General features: G+C 28.5%; 2 protein-coding genes across 4 annotated transcripts; one reads left to right on the forward strand and one right to left on the reverse strand.

The window, feature by feature from the left end:
* The first annotated feature begins 3,924 nt into the window (after positions 1 to 3,924).
* LOC107167183 (transcription factor E2F5-like) lies at positions 3,925 to 20,157 on the forward strand. Of its 3 annotated transcripts, none has more exons than XM_015516132.2 (10): positions 3,925 to 4,433; positions 7,132 to 7,232; positions 12,682 to 12,803; positions 15,141 to 15,270; positions 15,351 to 15,573; positions 15,658 to 15,758; positions 15,869 to 16,026; positions 16,923 to 17,039; positions 17,098 to 17,308; positions 19,262 to 20,157. In XM_015516132.2, the coding sequence occupies exons 2-10, from the start codon at positions 7,157 to 7,159 to the stop codon at positions 19,384 to 19,386; spliced, it is 1,263 nt and encodes a 420-aa protein (XP_015371618.2). In that variant the 5' UTR covers positions 3,925 to 4,433; positions 7,132 to 7,156; the 3' UTR covers positions 19,387 to 20,157. The 3 variants fall into 3 exon arrangements, with proteins under 3 accessions (XP_015371618.2, XP_015371602.2, XP_015371609.2); XM_015516116.2 differs by having other exon boundaries at positions 3,926 to 4,433; positions 15,348 to 15,573; XM_015516123.2 differs by lacking the exon at positions 3,925 to 4,433 and adding an exon at positions 4,558 to 4,990 and having other exon boundaries at positions 15,348 to 15,573.
* On the reverse strand, positions 7,286 to 8,727 carry LOC149058796 (uncharacterized). Its single transcript, XM_089221324.1, has one exon. The coding sequence runs from the start codon at positions 8,596 to 8,598 to the stop codon at positions 7,867 to 7,869; it is 732 nt and encodes a 243-aa protein (XP_089077450.1). The 5' UTR covers positions 8,599 to 8,727; the 3' UTR covers positions 7,286 to 7,866.
* Positions 20,158 to 20,970: the final 813 nt, after the last annotated feature.

The raw sequence follows: 20,970 nt of genomic DNA on the forward strand, positions 1-20,970 counted from the left end.
TTTATTTAGCTTAACGGTCCCTGTAGGACCTGAGCTGCCACAAGAAATCTCTCCATCTTTCCCTGTCCAAAGCCAAGGTCAACTGGCATATTTCTTCCCACCATCTTGATATCTTTCTCTACCGCATCTTTCCACCTCGTTCATAGTCTGCCTATTGGTCTTTTTTTTATGGTTTCCGTTAGTACTTTTTTTATTATGTCACTATCAGCTCTCCAAATACATGTCCAAACAATTCCATTATCTTAATTTTTATATACGTCGTAATATTGGGTTTTAAAAATAGTCTGTATAGATCTTCATTCTTTCTTCTCTCAAAAATTCCTAACTTTGTATTATACGAGTATATTGGGCCAAAAATGTTTCTAAACACTTTTTGTTCGAATATTGCCAATCTGTTGTCATCGCCTTTCGTTGAGGACCATGTTTCAAATGCACATGTGATTACTTTATTATTATTAATATTCTAAAAAAAAATATAACATTTACTTTAAACGAAAACTTTTAAAATTAAAAATCATTTAAACTTGTGGCTATCAAAAATAAATAAAATATATATAGATTGATATAAACCAAGTGTAGAAAGACTGAGAAATATTTTACCCAAATTTAGTCATTATTTATACTTGATACCTATATAAGTATTCAGTGACAATATGATATTTTAGTTAGTTTTTATTGTTTAGTATTAACATATAAGTAATATATAAAATAAAGATCCCTCACTGAAAAAATCATAATATCTACACCACTTGCAGATTTTGAAATGCGCGCCACTAATCTTTACAGCAACAGCAGCTGCTGCTATGGATCTTGTAGTCTATAACATGGTTAAAATAAGGTAAGTACCAAGTAACTGGTACCAAGTTATAACTGTACGAGTACTTACAAGATCGGGACTACCTAGTTTTTTCTTCTAATAACGCCCGTATATTTTTTTATCCATTTATAATTTATAAGTGATTTAAATTACATACTATACCTATATAGTTTTCAAGTGAAAACATCAAATAAATTATCATTATATTATTTTATACGTGTTTGCTTACTATAAGCTGGCTCAGAACTACGTTTATTCGATATAAATTTAATATTATTGTTCTTCAGGTCTTAGTTTTAAGTTTTAACAGTATATTATAATGGTTATATGGTCTTAAATGCGTATTCTACAATCCTTATAGTTCATGGAAAGTATATTGAAATAATAAAAATTAAGAAATATTGAATTGCTAATGGTGGATACCCTGCCTGGTTTCCCGCGCAACAGAAGACATGACTTCATTAGCTTATAATATATTCTTGTCAATCCTTTTATTCATAGTTATACCTAAAAGGCTAAACCTAATATAATGTTGATTATTAAATATTATTATTATGGAAGTACAGTATATTAGTATATTAGATTTATAATTTTATAATATTTTGTATTTTTATTTAAGCTACATTTTGCTCGGGATACATTAGTAGGTACTTAAAATATGAATGATGTACAATAAATGCGTACATATACTACAGAATATTATATTATAATTTTTCATACTTTTATGAAGATGTTTTAGCTAGTACCTACCTCGCTTACCATTAGGTAGGCGTTATTAAAAATAACTTATACTAACCACATGATTACATGAAACGTCGACACACCATACTACACCATCTCAGTCTGAATTATTCAGAATAGTTAATTGTTTATTGTTGTTTATTACGGAATAAATTATAATTACATTTTAGATAAATATATAAGGGAGTTACTTTAGTACTTAGGGGAAAATGAGAGAAAAAAAATACATAAATAAAAATCAAGTTGTGTGTAAACTGTACATAACATAATTTAAAGAGAAAAAAAAGACATAAAAATTGAAAATTAATGAATATAATATGAAGAGAGATCATTGTAAGTGAACAATGAAATAAATCCATGTTATGTATGGAGTTTTTTTCTAGGGTAATGCTTTATTTGTTTATTTGATTTTTTATTGATATTACCTAATTTTACATATTTTGTATCCCACCATATTTAATGTCTGTCTGTTATATTGTTGTTATCTTTACGACATTACTTATCAGTTAATCATGGATCTATAGAAGTTTCTTATGTTCTGGTTTGACCCTTGTTCATAAACATTTTTAAAAACCCTCCAAAAACATTCTTCAGAAGTTTGGAGCAAAATTATACAATACAATTATTGAACTATGAGTGTTTTATTATGACCGCATACAATTGATTCTGTTCATTGTCTATATATGTACTCGTATTATTAATTACTATGTGGCTCTCCAAATTTGAAACGCTATTGCTACTTGTAAAAACAAAAACCCCTCCCCACCCCCAATTTATATTTCTACCAGAGCTTTTGTAAATATATAAAGTTTAAGATATAATTAATATATTATTATATATTGGTTAGAAATAATAGTAGTCCTGATAGTCAATCATATGAAGTTTTTTTTAGATGCACAAGCATATGACTTTCAAAGAACTCTGATTTAACAAGTTAAACATCGCGTTTAAAATTTTTTAATGTAAAAAGGATTATAGAATAGGAATTTAATATGAAATATAATATTTTGGATTTTGGGTTGCAATTAGTAAGCACAATATTATAGCGATAGTAGTAAATTATGGCACAGTGTTTAATCCTAAATAACAGCTCGAATTCTCGATTATATATGAAAATATTTAGTGTGATGCCTTTTTTCCTTTTTTTGTAAAATGGAGTATAATTTATTAATATATTAGGTATATTATCATACGTTTATTTTCAAAATACAAATTATGAGAACATATTGTGCGTTTATTAAAATACCTACGTCATAATTTTTTTTTTTTTTTCTAGTGTAAATCAGGCACCTTTTAAAAATTTATATTTATTGCCTGCCGGCTCCGATCACAAAATTCGGGGTTCTATGACCTCTTGTTTGGGAGTCCCTCTTCAGGAGCAGTTCGTAATGAGTAATCTAATCTATATGATTCGACAAGAATAGAATACTGCCTTTGATCCGTGATCGTCATACATCTATGATCTGCAGTCTGCACTAATTTTCGTTTGTACCAATGACTTAAAAAGGTTGTGCCAGGTAAACTAGATATATACCTATTTTTTTTTGGCCAAACTATACTTTTAATAATAATTAATGAATTTTAACTCATACAATATATACAAACTTAAAATATTTTAATCAAAATTCATCAAGCCAAGTGTGCATGTTAATGAAGTGGGTACAATAAGTTTCAATGACATGCTGAAAATAAAAACAGATTCATATTATTGAATAATAGAAATTTAAAAGTGATTAATGGTCAGCGTCACTGTCCAAAGTCGATGGACATTTTGCGCCTGAGCGTTAAACTTCATGTCTTCATAGCATCACAGCTCACTAAAGTGCTCGCCACACAAGTATTTATAGTAGGTATACACATTGCTCACACGAACACACTATACATAACTTTACTTAACTTGCAAATTCACAGTAATAATGCGAAGAAGTGAACCGTACAGCAGTACAGCGCACGGCACTACTTTAAGTCTTTAATACTTCTACAGTTCCCGCGGGCACCCACACAAGTATAGGTAATATGCATAAAACGCGTCGAGAACGCATGCGCGCTCCTGCCCTGTGTCCGTGTGTTGTGTTGCAGCACGCGGAGGAATCCGATTTTTGGCGCGCATCCTGCTGCGGCGGCGGTCTGCGTCCGGTAGTGGGGAAAGCCGGTCGACGCGGCGGGGTTCCGGGGTCGAGTCCAACAGCTGTTCTCGATGAGCGGGAAACTGTTTGAACACAGATTGCCGCCGCGCAACCGGGCCGCCATTGGACGGACAACGGCAACGGCACACGGCAGCAGCCACCCGATTGGCGGTACCCCGCCACCGCCGGCACACGCACACGGACCGCTTCGATTCCCCGCCGCGCGACACCCTCTCCACCACGCCGCCAGCACAGTCGGTCCGCGTAAACAAAGGCTCCGCCGCGCGTTACGAAAACCCCGTGTCAACCAGAGAATCTCAAAAGAACGAAATAATTCAACAACCGAGTAGAACCGTCGTCGTTCCGGTGCGTTTGCTTGTCAGGAGTAGCTACGACTTTTCCTATGCCGCAGTGTAACGTATTATCCGCATACGCGTCGTCGTATTTGCGACCGCCGCCACATAATCATCGCGCGCGCGTGTGTGCATGTGTGTGAGTGTGTATGTATGTGTGTGTGTGTGTGTGTACGTGTGTTTTGTGATTCGGTTGTTCAGTGTTGTTTATCGCCGACTGGACACTCGCGTCTCACGTTCCGTAACCTGTACTCGTAACCCGTCCACTGTTCAGAGCCGTGTGCCCGCCGAGCTAATTCTTTCGGCACCGACGACATGGGACACGATGGCTGCACCGTCAACGCCACCGCGACCGACCACTAACCGGCGTTTCGTCGCCGCCACCGATTTCGCGGGGTAAGTGTAACAACTGCCGAGTGGTGTCCCGCAGACTCCCGCGCAACGGACACCGCGCCTCCGGCATCTGGACAGCAGCCGACACCACCCCCCTCCCGCAGACGACCGAACGTTGAGCCGTTGTTTCGAAAAGTCTTGCGCGTTCGGCGCCGACCCATTGTCGGTTTTCGCGTTTTCTGACCAAAGTTCCACCGTCCCTCCCGTCCGCCTACCCATCGGTCCGTCGCGCGCACCAGGCGGTTCGCGGCGTTTCGTGCGTTGGTACGGTCGCGCGCGCGCCATCCAAAACATAACCTCTATATCCGTGTATCTCCGCGCCGCCGTTATAGCGTCTCTGGCTCTGTATCCCCTTTGTTTCCGGGACTTTTGAAATCGCACCGTCTCTTCGCCTTGCCACACTCCGTTCGTCAAATGAAATGTGCTCGGTGTCCGTCGCGGCCGCAAGTCACCATCTCCACGCTAATCGACTGTAGTGGTCCGTCACTTTGCAAAACACCCTTAGGGGCAGCAGTGGTGTTTGGGTCCACTGAAGACTAAACGCCTCATCCGTCGAGTCGGTAATGTTTCCGTTACTATCCGTGCACCAATGTCAACATCGACAATTCGACAAATTTTTCAACTGGTCACTACTGATCGCGTCCTTATGTCTGGCTCCCATATATAACCCTTTCATTTTCAACACATCAACTAGATGATCAATGTGTTTGTTTATTAGTTGTGCTCTGTTATTCGATTTTGTCTAGACATTTTATACGGTGTATTTTAAACTACTGTTCGGTGTATGACATGTTTGAATTTCATTTATTTGTATTTGTAAACTTGCTGTTGAACTTGTGGTAGAAATAAATAATAAAGTTTCCTAGGTATTTTTAATTGATATTTGCATGTCATAATTCTCTCATTGAATTTGAACAGTTTTAGTTGTTTAGAATATTAAATATTTATTTTTAAATTTCCTAAGCCTGTACTTGCAATAGAGCTATGTCGATAACATGGTCAAGTGATAATCTAGACATGTCAATAAATCGGCTCCTCCCTTTGTTTTTGATGATTACCAAAAAAATGATTACATATATTAAAGAATCTTAACTAGGAACTTAGGTAGGTACCTGTAACTATTAAACAATCAACTACTTATCTCTCAAACTAAATTGTATATTAAAAAAAGTTACCAAATTACCTATATTATTCTCTAACAATTAAAATTTTAATTATTTTATATTTATAAATCTTTAAGATACCTATCTGCATAATTTAATATTAAAGAATAAATTGTTGCTGCAGGCATGGGCATAGAGTCCAAATTCTGGGGTAGCAAAGTTTATTTCTAGAAAGTGAAAAAATAATTTTTTGTAGGTTTAATTATGTTGTATGATAAAAATGCATATATATATATGAATAATGATATATACACTGTCTAATCGTCTGTATTGAACTTATCATAAAATATTATAATTTGGTCACAATCACATTAATAAATAGTCTATGTTCGTAGACAGTTGAATAATAAACATTGAATATTATATTTTTAAAATCTAAGACTTCTTGCTACCCCAAAACATTTCTAGGGTAGCAAGCAAACATAGGCGTAAATTTGACTTGCTAGAAGGGGGGCTAACGCTAAGATTATAATTTATAATTTATAACATTAGAAATTTATAACAAGGCTATACTATTTTTTAGGGGGGCTAAGCCCCCTTAGCCCCCCCCCCCCAATTTACGCCTATGGTAGCAAAGATACCACGCGATACCCTTTAGTGACAGCAGCCATCTAGCTATATTTATTCAAGAAGTAAAACATTAATCAATTAATATCTTGTTAATATCTATTAACATTTAAATACTCAATACTCAATAAGTATAACTAACTACTGTTATTCCTTCCATGTGTAGAAGGTTCCTTTTAGATTTAATAGATTTTAGTTGACTACTAAAACAGTTAAAATGTTAATAATCCTGTATTTTTAATTAGAGTAAATACCTTTAGGTCTATATTTTTTATCAAGCCATTTCTGAAAAGAATATATTAGATATATATCTTGATATCTATATCTATTTAATTTCAATATAAATTTTATTCCAATAACATAATAACAATATTTATTTTAATCTTAATAGAATGGAAAATGTATTAAAAGTTAATCTAAATGAGATTAAAAAGTCTATTCATCATTTTTTTTTTCATAAACACTAGGTCTAAACCCATTTTCAATTACCTTCAGAATTTTACTTGATCAATCCCAGTAATAAAAATAGTCTCAAATATCAATTAGGTACTTACACCTATTTTGATATGTTATTAAAACAAACATGAGGGGAGATTATTTTATCCTGTATTTTCAACAATTGTAAATATGTCCTTATTGTGTCCCTACTATAAGTATGTTGTTTGAGTTCAGACCCAGCATTACTTTACAAAATAATGTATACATAAAATAAAATAGGTATAAATATTTCAAATATAATGTTAGGAATTTAATTTTTTTTACACATCATTACTCAAATATTAACTTTTAAATATTAGTTTACAATTTATTTAACATTGTTTTAAAAATTCTACAAATTAAGATAAACTTGGATGTGAAGTATAAAATAATGAATTGAATTTCGCATGAAAACTTACTTGTATTTTTTTATGAAAAATATTTTTTAAATTTATTTTTAATAACATAACTTAATATTTTTTTTTGTATTACAGTTTTTGAAACAATATATTCTATAAAATGTCTAAGGCATGCAGGATGTTGAATCTGGATGAAGATGGATCTTCTACTCCAAATACAGCAATAATTAAATTAGGTGAGTGATTTTTAAAATTTTTTTTGCACTATTGCAATACTTTTTTTTTTAAATTTAATATAATAAAATGTTTCAGCATATTACATGCTATTACAAGTTTTACAATTATTGTTTAATTTTACATGATATAATGTTGTGTTAGTTGATTATATAATAGGTATAGATATTTTTAAGTAATATAATGTTAAAAGGAAAGGAGATAAGATATTATGTTAATTAATTAATTTTAATGTGGATAAGGTTATGGAATAATAGTGCTATTAGCTGTATGTGCATTTAAGACTGATGAAAGAAGGGAGATAAGGGGACTGATTAGTGAGTTTAAATTTGATATAAAACTTGAGAGAGTGTCGGTGATTTTGAGTTCCGTGTGTGAATTTTGATAATTTTTGGTAGCTTCAGCGTAAGATTTGGTCTTTTGTTAGGGGTTGGAATCGGAGCCCTTGACTGGGTGGACAGTTTTTTTGTAAGCAGCTTTGTAAACTGGGCATCCTTTAAAGTTAGCAGTATGTTCCTTAGTGCAAAGTGCACATCTGGCGGGACTATATCGGTCTTTGGAACACTCGTTTGTATTGTGGTTTTCGCCACATTTTACGCATTTAGGTTGGTGGCAGCAGTTATTTCGTGTATGTCCTTAGGATTGACAGTTGTGGGATTGTGGTGGGCCACGTCTTTTTTTATGTGGTTTCTCAATCAGTACCTTAGTATTGAGTAGAAACTTGATGTTGAAGATGTCTTTGTTATTGTCTTTTGTTAAAATATCCACAAAAAATAAAGGTAAAGGGCGTTTATTTTTATTTTTGACGTTGTGTATGTGTTTGGCTGAGTGTCCCAGCTCGGCCAAGGCACTGATAATGTCATTAATTAAGGTGGAAAAATGCAGGTTCCTGATGACGACCCTGTATGTCCGAAGGTTACAGGGGGTGTATGAATGGAAACTAGCGTTAGTTTCATGTAAGTGGTCTATGATTTTATTGAAGTTTTGGCGACCTGTAGGTTGCACGATCAGGTATGATGGTGTTGATCTACAGGTAAAGCCATTTGAGTTAGTGATATTAGTTAGTACCTTATTGAAGGCAGAGTAGTTGGTGATATTCTTGATGTGGATAGGTAGAGCTGGAGGTCCCATGTCTTGTTCAGTGTGAGGCAGGTTCACAGGAACATCCCTAAGGTCGGTTGAGGGCATAGTGGGCGCTATGTCATTGGTGTCATCTGTGGAGAGTAGGTCGAAGCGATTTGGTGATACGTAGATTTTGGTGTTTTTGTCGTTTTGACTTGGCGAAATTGACGAAGTTGATAAATTTCGTTTTGTGGGTTTTGGCGTATGTGGTGAAGCGGAACCGGCTTTATGTACGTTACTCATCATAAATTGTTATTATAATGTTATATAATTGGAACTGATAGTTAATAATGACCGTAATAAATTACTAATGAGCGAATATGGCGATAACGGAGTGTATAGTATGTACGATGCGGCGTACGTGTGTTCATGATGAATGCTACAACCGAACTGTGCAATACTTAAATTTGACTAAGTAGGTACTTACTATTTACCCATAAGTTGTTACTGCCAATTATATAAAATCTGAATAGTTGATACTAAAAGCTAATAAAAAAAAAATATATATATATATATAATATACCGGGTGATTATTTTATCATTAAACACTCATTATTTCAAAAATTACTATTTTTGAAAATATTTTTCTACATAGTTTCAAGTTGTTCAAAAACCATCGTTTTTATTAAAAAAATTTATTTTAAAATATTTTTTATCCTTATCATTTTTTAAGTTTTTATTTTTTTAAATGACACATAGAGTTTAAATTTCATATTCCAAAGCAGAATATTTTTCTAAGTATTTTGATTCATAAAAATCGAATTTAGGACGAGTAGTTTATGAGTTATAAGTAAAGACCGGTTTTAGCATATTATGCATATTCATATCTTTATAAGCTATTACATGCAGTAAATGGATTTTCATCAATCATAAATAATGTTACAAATTTTTATTTTGCATATTTTTGCATATTTTGGGTACAAGTGCATTTTTTCCATAAAAATGCATGTTTTTGCATATTACGTATATATTTAAATAGTTTAATTTAATTTTATAACTGTATGTACCATTATTATACACAAATTTGTTCAAAACACAAAAATTGAAAATATTTTTAAAAATATAATAGGCAGATTGTATACTGATTTTCCCGTTGTATATTTTTATCTTATCTGCTTCATCTAACATTATCGAGTTATCGGCTATCGTTTATACTACCGAACACAGACTAACGACTGTAGTTCGAAGTGTACATTCGGCAATAGTCAATGTAGTATAAAATAAACTTAATTAACGCGTAATATTAATTTTATATAACATTGTTTGTGTTTTTTAAATTACAATGCCAAAGTTTCCAAGTATTTTGCATGTTTTATGATTTTTAAGTGCATATTTTCATCATAAATGCTTTGAATTTTTGATTTTATAAAATTACCATAAATAAAAAGCTGTAATAATCAAAAATTATTTTGCATGTTTTATGATTTTTAAGTGCATATTATAACATTTTAAATGCATATAAATCCGGTCTTTAGTTATAAGTATTTAAAGTTTAGATTGGCATAGTGGAGTGGTACAGGGTTACCTTGCAAAATGTTTGTCTACTACTCCGCTTGTCTAAACTTTAAATACTTATAACTCATAAACTACTCGTCCTAAATTCGATTTATATGAATCAAAATACTTAAAAAAACATTCTGCTTTAGAATATGAAATTAAAACTTTAAAAATTGTAAGGATAAAAAACATTTAAAACAATAATTTTTTAATAAAAACGTTGGTTATTTAACAACTTGAAACTATGTAAAATAATATTTTCAAAAACATAAATAATTTTTGAAATAATGAGTGTTCAATGATAAAAGAATCACCCGGTATTGGTAGTCAGAAAAAAAGCCACGGAAAAAAAAGTAAAATTACAATAATTAAATATATAACATTTAAAATTAAAGTATTAAATTAGGTATTATTTAAAAATTGTTAACACGTTATTAGTCAAATATATAAAAAATAATTATAATTAAATATAAAAATAAAATAAAATTTAAAGTATTATTCAAAATTTTTAAACATTGGTCATACAAATATATATATATATATATATAATTATTAATACACAGATCATAATTATTATGTTAATCAATTTAAAATTTTTAACACAATTGGTTATATTGTATTGTCCGTATTCATATATAAAAACACAATTGTTAATATTATAATATACATTGATAAAAATAACTTTCAGTATTAAAAAATTAAAAATTAAAAATGTATTCTAAAAATGTAGCGCAAGTGCCTATGAATTATATTTAAAAGAAATTTTTTTTAAATATTGATTAGAACAAAAGTTATTTCATTTGTCAGATCTCTGTGGGACACCCTGTATATATATATGTATACAATATGACCAATAATGTGTAAACATTTTTTAAATAATACCTAATTTAATACTTTAATTTTAATTGTTATATATTTAATTAATTATTATAATTTGAATTTTTTTCCATGGCTTTTTTTCTGTGTATTATTTGCTGGAATTTTTTTCTTGGCTTTTTTTCCTACATTCATATATATTATATAGGTATATATAAAATCTGTTCATACTTATACAGGTTACCAATTATGTTTATCTAATAGGCTTAATTAGTTCTTAAATAATTCTTAGTCATATACAAAGTGAAACAGGAAGACATGATAGAAGAAATGATTTTTTTCTAATCAATAAAATTAATATTATTTATTTATTCTTTCTACCTAATATTTTTTGTTTATATTTTTAATATTGTAAATAAAAAAAAAATTATCTGATTTAAACTGTTTTTAAACATTTTAAAATAGCCAATTTGTAAATCTGGTACCTATAAATATTATAAATTTTATAAAAATTAAAATTTTTCTAAATTCCAGATTTACAAATTGGCTAAAAAATATTAATTAGAATTAAAGTTATTTAATTTATCCGGTCTCCTAGTTGTATCCTGTAATTAACTAAGTTAATGATGTTAATATTTTTAATGTATACTTATTTTAATGTTTTATACATAGGTGTTATGTTTTTGTAATACGAACTACATATATAATCATAACCTATTCATATATCTATTATTTTAATAAATAAAATGTGTTGCTTATTTGAAAACAGTTTATTTTATTTTTAAATCATTGATTTGATTCTTTCTTTAGGTTCCAATGAAAATATATTAGGTACATATCAATATTTCTTATCGTATCAAATTTTAAAATAAAAAAAATTTTTTGTTTTTAACTCTTTTATTAACATAATATGCTAATCATAGGAGACAGAATAATTCATTATAACCATTTTATATTATTACAAAGAATTTAGTATTTTAATAAACTCAATATTAATCAATGTATATGTGCTCTATTACAGTATTTTCAAGTACTACTTTTGTATTTTATACTTGAATGTTAATTTTTAATAATTATTATCTTAAATCAAAATATAATTTTAGGTTATTATGTATTTAAGCTAATTAATCTTGTGTCAATGTTACAATCTCACTAAGGTCTGCTTGGGATCAACTGTCAGCATTTTCACATTTAATATTAACTTTAAAAGCTATTTGAAACAAGCAGATGTTGACGGTCCATGTTTATAGGTTATACCCATATTATACTTAATACTAATAGACATAACTTGTCAGATTGGTGAGGTAGAGTAGTTTAGTTGAGAGAATTAGCAAAGAATTAGTGTTAATATTAGATAATAGAAGTAATGATAACAGCAATAATATATTAAGCCAATGGAATCGTCAGCAGTGTGAATGGGCGCTGTACTTTATAAGACAACATATTGTCAACATGTGTAACTACTACTGTGTTCCATCTATGAGTATAAGGTTTTACCCAATAACCATTCAACTAGAACCACAAGTACTTTGGTGGCCATTATCCATGTACTGAGAACCTATTGTCAAGTGGTTACAAAAAGTTAAATCAGTTACAATAATGTAATTATTTCTAGTTTAATAGATACTTATATATTTAACTTGCATAACTTATATATTTGACATATTTATAATAGTTAAAGACACCATACCAACAAATTGTATTGTTACAGCGATCAGCACTTAATTACTAGATCAATTTTAAATAGCTTCTTAAAAAACTTTTAACTTGATAATGGTTAAAACAAAATAATTAAAGATTTAAGTGTCATTGTCATTAGCTCATACTCTTATTGTGCCGATTGCGTATAGATTGTGTATTTATTAATAAAGTAAAAAAAAAAAAAAAAAAAAAACTTGATAATATTAAAATATTTCTCAATATTACTTTTAAGCATTAATTTAATTTTAGTTTTATTGATTTTCAGTGATTCATTTTGTGAATTGTTCAAATACATATTATATGTTTATTTTACAGATCCAACTATGACAACTTTCTTAACACCATCACCATATCATTTACTTGATCATGAATATGGTATGACACCACAAAATCAAATCATTCCAAATCCTCTTACATCACCATTAACAAAGTCACAAGTAAGTTTTAAAGCAATTCATAAAATTTTTTTATTATAGAAACCGTAGTATTTAATAAATGATACAAAATCTAATCAATATAGAATTAATGAATTTAAAAAAAAAAACTAGATCATTTGATATTCGAAATTTTGTTATACACATTTATGTATGTCCAATAAATGCAATGTTAATATACATTGAAAACATGGTCAATATTAATAGATATAAAAAAATTTTTATACACTCAAAGAATCGTACATAAAATGAGGTGCGTATACGAAGACGCATTATTTAATAATATAATAACAATAATATTTACTGTAATAATAAAGTGATAAATGTGTCAATACATAAATCAGGTTGTTATAGCAACCATTTATAAACAAAATTTCCATCGTAAATCTCAAAATCCCCGTTTGAGCAACCCTTTAAAATGTGAATTTTGAAAAACATACAAATTTCAACCATATCCAGCGTTTCCAGTCCAAAGTCCTCCGCATTCTAACCAAAGCACCCTTATCTACGTATCAAATCATTCATTACATAATGACCTAGCCATCTCTTCTGTCAACGATGTAGCTAAGACCTTTCAAAGAACCTACAAAACCATAAAAATCCATTAATCAAAGAATTTGCGTCTATAAATATACCCAGAAACCCTCAAAAAAGGTTGAAAAGGCGATTGTGTAGAGACCTATTAGTCTAGGCCAATGTAATACCCTTTGTTCTTCTTTCTATTTCTACTTTGTTATTACTATTTATCTTACCTCTTCTAATATCTCCTAGCATTGTTGTTTATCATTTTTACTTATTTTTTATTTTTATTTTTTTTTAACTGTAAAAGTGCCTTAACTGGAAGGTATCTTTAATCCGTCCTTAATGCCATAATTATCCAATTTATCAATTTCACTTATTGTTCAAAATGTATGTAAGAGATTGTGGAAATAAAAATTAAGTAGTAAAAATTTTTTTTTGAAAAATCCTTTCTTAGTGCGCCTCTTCTATATTGCTTAAGGAACCTCTGTACAAAATGTCAAGTCGGTATTTGATACATATTAATTTATTATTTGTTATATAAATATATATGTATTTAAAAGTGGTTATGTACAATTTAAAATATCTGTAATTTTTTTCTGCTTTTTGCAATGATACGTACATGTATTGTGTTCATTAATAAGAACTTAGAAGTAATTATTAATTTTAGTACCAGTTTTTAGTGTCAACGTTCACTAATTAGGAGGGTCCACTATATAGAACTTATAACTCCTATTATACACATACATTTTTGCAGGGAATTTAAAAGTGTCCACTATTGAGAAGGATCCGCTATTGAAATATGGCCATTTTAGAGGTTTCACTGTACTAACACATGGTTAATTTAAAAAAAAAATTATTTCTTTTAATATTAAGATAAAAAAAATTACACATATATATTAATTTATGTGTATTAAAAAAATATAACTCGTTAAAATGACTCGAGTTTTTCCTTTTGTGCTATATTTAAGACAGTTTTTAGCTTATAGAAAACACATTTAAGTGCATAAATAAGATGAATAGGTTAATAAGTTTTGTTGATCAGAACGTCTGTTGGATCAGCTATTAATATATATTTTGTCACAGGATCCTTCTTAAGTAATATAAAAAATCTTTAAGATTTGAAAATATGATCTTCAATTTTGTTTAAAAATTTCAAAAATCAGAATTTGAATATATTTATAATTTAAAGATAAAAATAATGGAGCATGCTTAAAAAACCACTCTGTATATAAAAGTAAAATTGGATTACATTTTATGAATAACTTATAGTAGAGATTGTTTACTTTTGAACTTCTTGTATTTTATATTTTAATGCATCTATTTATTGAACCAATGTATTTAAAGAACTATAAATTGTATATGAATATGAAATTGTAATATATGAAAATAATTTTTTTACAACCTACTTATAGTATTTATCTTCATATTAATCTAAAATACTTATGATAATAAATTAACAACATGAATCCTCAACAGTTGCGAGGTTAAATCTACAAAAAATTATATTAAATGTGTCTATAATTCCTATTATATCTTATTTATTTATTTATTTTTTGAAAATATAAATAAATGTAAACTTTTTTTAATAATGTTTTTCATAAAGAATCATATTGCGTTGCAGTTAATACTTTGTTGTAACAAGTTTGTATAGAAATTACTCTAGAAATGTTGTATACCGAGTAAAATATATGAGTGAGAACTAATGTTTCTAAGAAATAAATTTTTGGTCCTTAGATATTTATTTTAAGACTTAATATATCTCTTTATGTTGTAAAATTGTTAACTAGTATTATCATTTATTAAAATTTTTTGTTTAAGGGTGTAAAACGAAGGTTAAATTTAGAGTCTCTCAACTTTGGATATGACGATGTCACACCTTCAACAGCAAAGCTAATGAGAAAATGGTCTAGTTCAAGTGCTGGTAGTGAACCCAGTCCTGCTCAAAATGGTTAGAAAAATAATATTTAATTTTTTTTTTTTTAATGAATGACTAAATATGAGTAATAATTTAAAATATAATTTTAGTAGCAGGAAAAAAGTGTTCTGAACGTCCAACACGTTATGATACCTCATTGGGCTTATTGACCAAAAAATTCATTGGTCTGCTCGAAAATTCTACAGATGGTGTTGTTGATTTAAATATAGCATCTGAAAAGTTGGACGTACAAAAACGAAGAATATATGACATAACCAATGTTCTAGAAGGTATTGGAATTTTGGAAAAAAAATCTAAAAATAATATTCAATGGAAGTAAGTTAACACAAAAATGTTAATTAATAATTATATGTTTGTAGACTTGTGAGTAGTTAATATTCACAATACAATTTTTTTCAGAGGTGGAAATGCTTACGGATCAGACAAAAATAATGTTCAACATGACTTAGAAAAAATGAAAGCCAAAGAAGAAGAATTAGATAATTTAATTTTAAATACTGGTATGATTTAAAATAATGAAATTAAAACAGTTTTTAAATTCATACAAAAATCATTAATTAATCATTGAGATTATAATTAGTTAAAATATTTTAATAATTTTTTTTTACAGAACGAGATATAAAACAATTAACAGAAGATAAAAGATTTGGATATGTAACTTACCAAGATATTAGGTCCATTGAATCGTTCAGACTAAAGACTGTTTTGGTTGTTAAAGCCCCTCCAGAAACTGAATTACAAGTACCTCAAGATCACATTGATGGTGATGTAAGTATAATAATATTGAATATATTTTAGATTCTTAGAGAAGTGATGAATATATTTTACTGAAATGTGCTTTTAAGAGGATGCTACATCCTTATTTATTTTTTTTTATTTGAATTAAGCCTTGACTATGGCCATTGGCAACAATGGATTTAACTCTAAATTATTTACATCCGTATTTTTTGTCTCAGTCTTACAAACGCATAACACGGCAAATTTACACTTAGCCGTTCACGTTTTTTTCAGTTAGCTTAAAAATTATCTGTGTTTTATTGAAAGTTTTTTTTTATGAAAATTCAGTTTTTAAGTGAGTTATGCGTGTATAGTAAATTGTAAAATAAAAATGCTTAATTACCCCAAATTTACTATGTTATGCATTTGTAAGACTGTGACAACATATGGATGTGTTGCGCCCTCATAAATTTTTTTTTTTTATCTGTCATTGTCTTTTTTACAGCAGTAATAATACTTTGATTTTCAACTATGAAGGTGGTTTATGTTAGCAAATTTTAATAGTATTCATAATAACTAGGGTGAGGGTGAGAAATATTACGCAAAATCAATATTTAACAATATCAATATGGTTTTCTTGGTGATTTAAATCTAACAAATAATGTTCACCTAATGTGAAGAATTAATTTAGATTTCTTTACATCTTCATGATGGAATTTTTGAAATATTTTTATTTTGGAGCTATTTACAGACATTTTTGATTTTTTTTTTTTTTTTAATTTGATAAATTATGTGATTGATATCAATAAAAAATTATGAATTCAAATTTGATTTATACACGACAGTAACTTATTTCTCAATGAAAAATTACACTCGACAATTACTTTAGAATAGAGTGATTAGATACTTTCTTTCTTTTTATATTAAAATGTTTTTTTTTTTGCTAGCAAAAAATGTACATGAAAAGTAACACTGGTGAAATAGAGGTGTTCTTATGCCCAGAGTATAATACCAATACAACCTTACACCAACCACAAAGTCAGCTAAGGCCATATACATCTCAGGTTAGTATAATTATTTAATGTTTCAAAGTTCATTTGAAATAATTTTTAAATTTTACAGAGTGTCAATAATTCAACAATTGGCAATACGGTTATAAAATCACCTCAAAAAACATCAGTTATTCAACAGTCACCAACATATTTGTCACACAAATATAAAATTGAAAACATTGAGGAGTCAGAAACAGTAGAAAATTTAGAGAATACAACAATAAGAAAAATCAAGGAAGAGCCGTCGGATGATCAGTATATACCTAGTACAAGTGGTTCTGGTATGCAAATTATTACACATATACCACGTTACGTTTTACACGCACATCCTGGTTTATGCATGATATGGCCATGAAGTTCCAAACTGTAACAGTTACTCGCTTATATCTTCTTCTACTTTTTTTTAGTTCAAACTAATATTTAACCTTCTTAATACTATACTACTAGCTTTTATATTTGGTTTCCATTTAAGTGAATAACAGTATATTGCATGATAGAAATATTCTAAATGCGCGATTGCTGATCATGTTTATTGGTTTACCAGTAGTTAATTTTGTTTTGTTATGTATTGTTTTTGTTTATGTTTTTATTTTTTATTGACAGTCATTTACAACTTTATTTACAACAATGTTATTTTGTAAACAATACTATATCTTATCATTTGTTAAGTTTATTGAAACATGTGATATATCTACCTTACACCTTTTTAATGTAAATCATTAAATAGAATTTACTTATCATAAAATTTGTTGTACATTCTCATTGGTTAGTGGCATTTAATCTCAATGATTGATTGCTATATTGAAATAAATATTTTGGAAACTGAAAGGTGGAAATGTTAACATTTGTTATGATATATATACATATTTAAATAGTTCCATTTATAATATGTTATATTACTACTTTGTAAATTAGTATTCTTAATAGTACATGTGTGTATAATACTCACATAATTATTTGAATTTGTTCAACATACAGACACTTTTTAATTTAATATTTAATACTATTGCCACCTTTTTGTTATTACTTTTTATCTCTTAACTAATTTTGCAAGATAAATCTTATTATTTAAAACATTTATGTATATATATGTGTGTATATGTATATATATAATTATTTTTAGTAGTAACTAGTTATTATTCCTTTTTTTCTTGTATGTAATATATGAGTTAATTTCAATCAAAATAATAATTTTGTTTATTTGAATGTAATTTAGACTTTGTATTAATGATCTTATAGATAAACTAAATTAAAAGAATCTCAATGATACTTATAAAGTAATAAATAATCATTTTGTTGTATAAAGTTTTTATTTTATAAGTATTAATAATACTAAAAAAAATTTTTTTGCTTTTTTGTTATATTACCTAACCTTGTCTTGTATTATATACTTTTTGCTTTTAATCTTATAATAATACTATAACCCCCATTATAACTTATTGGGGATTTTGAAAAGCAAAATTATACCATTTACGGTGTAGTGTTATATTTTTGCTCATCCACAATATTCGAAAATTTTAAAATTTTGGCATTGCTTCGGGTATACTGCTGTTGGGAAAAAACAGTCATGTCAGTCGTCCGCTGAATTTTACGAGTGCCGCATGTAAAGTATGTCTTGTAGCACCATGGAATTCAGCTGTCGCCTGGTGTGTTATCTGCTTCTGCCTTATGTACAATCAGCGCTTCTTCATACACCTCATAAAAAACACATAATGCTGTGTGTAACATGAAATATTGTACTTATATAATATTAATGATGGATATGATGTGCATCTACTTAATTCAAATTATGGTCCAGTGAAGCAGATATTGAAAATGTTAATAATTATGTGTGTTAATATATTATATAAGCTTTAAATTAAAATGTTAAAACATTAACATATTAATATTATGTTCATGAGTTAATTTACTATTTATACAAACACGTGTTTCATAAATTATAAGTAGTCTGTACTCAAATGTTATGTTATGTATATTTGCTGTTTTTTTTTATCAACCAATATTTTGTCTTAATATTTGTAAAAATTACAAAAGTAAATGGTTTCTTATTGCAATAGTTTATTTTTAATGTATTTATATTTTGATTTACAATGAAAAAAGTGTTTGTAATTAGCTTTGCATTGTCTTACTATTTTTAAGCTTTTTTTCTTCTTTCATAATTGCATGGAGTTAGTTGCTTTTATTGAGTAAGTGGTTTTCATAATTTGTAGTCACTTTTTATTGTGTTTTTTTAGCCAAAGATACATTTGAAATATCTTGCGAACCTTTCTTGATGCTTGAACCTCCAAATGAAGATGACTACAACTACTGTCTGGACTCTGATGAGGGTCTTGGTGACTTGTTTGGTTTCAGGTTATAAGTAGGTTAATACAATTATTCTTAGTACATATAAATGTGTGTGTTTTTTTTTTTTGCAAATTGTATATCCCTTCGTTTTCTTCCCTTGTATAACAATTCTTTCATTTACTTACAGAAATGGTATATCTATTTTATTTAATAATTTTTATTTCATATTTTTTTTAAAACAAAATTTTAATTCATCCTAAATTATAGTTGCTAGAATAACTATTATTTAAAATCCCATAAATTTTATTATGTATCATGTTTTTTATTTAAGTTTCCGATCTATTTTTTTTAATTTTTGTCATACAGTTATTTTGATATAAAATTAAAAAAATTAAGAAATTAAAAATTCGGTTATAAAAATATGTTCAAATTATTATTTATCTTGTTTTAACCAATTTTAATTCTGTTTGTGTCCTTTTCGTTAATGTGCAATTTTTGGTCGTTTATTTACCAGTAATTTGTTACTATGCTAACTATGCGCTATTTTTAAAAAGATACAAAATTATATTTTATGCTATTTAGTGCCTTTAATTTGTTAAAAATAAATTTTGAGCTTTCCCTAAAAACAAAACTGTTGTACAAGGAATGGGTATGCTCGCCATTCAGAACTGAAACACACTGTATATTATAAATCATCAAATTCTGTATATTAAAATGTCTAAAATATAAATTGTATATTTTATTACTTTTAGACCTAGAATTTACCTATAGTGATTAATTTAAAATTAGAATTATTCCAAAATTAATTATGTAAATTTACCTTAATGTAATTATTCAAATTTGATTTATTTTTTTTTTTATACACTTGTATATTTAGACTGTTTTTTTCCTCTTCATGATCTATACCCAATTTGGCGATCTCAATCGATTGATACACTTCATTTTACCTGATGTCCATTTTGGATTAAAATTTATTTTAACGCTACAAGTTGTTGGTTTCTCGTTGTGTAGTATGTGTAACAAAACCTATTTGGTCTGAACTCTGAAGGCCTTCGTATGTGTATTCCTACCACATATATTTATCGCGATAATGTTTTCTTACACAGATTTGAAATTTAGTTATTCAAGATTAATCAATTTTTTAATTAGCATACAAATCTTTTTGAATGAATTATTATTTTTTAGTATTAAAGTATACCATATATCGGTAACTACTCTTAAATTTGGAATTTGTGCCACATTTTAGGATAATGAAATACTGCTAAACTAAAATATTGGCTACCATAACCAATAAAAGGTCTCCTGCCAATCGAGAATTTCTGGTATAAATCATCAGTTCCAAGCTTACTTTTTAAACGGTTTTATAATGTATCTATTTTGCCTATCAATGATAATTTATTTTGGCATTCAGTAAGATTGGTAAATAACCTTTTGGTAACTGTATTAATCAAATGTTCGTCCAATTGCATCTTATCGTGCACTTTTAGCTAATTAAGTATCAATTGTTTTAACGTAAATTTCACAATCTTCTTGAGTCTTATTATATTTTCCACAGATGGGTAATTTTTTTATTATATCTAAATGATAAATTTCTGATAATATCTACTCTAAATCTTAATGAAACTCCTTTTGTTTTGGTATTTTTTTCATTATTATT

The sequence above is a fragment of the Diuraphis noxia genome, unplaced genomic scaffold (assembly GCF_037042655.1).
Source record: "Diuraphis noxia isolate RWA-SAM2 unplaced genomic scaffold, SU_Dnox_SAM2 contig0002, whole genome shotgun sequence".
Classification (NCBI taxonomy): Eukaryota; Metazoa; Arthropoda; class Insecta; order Hemiptera; family Aphididae; genus Diuraphis; species Diuraphis noxia.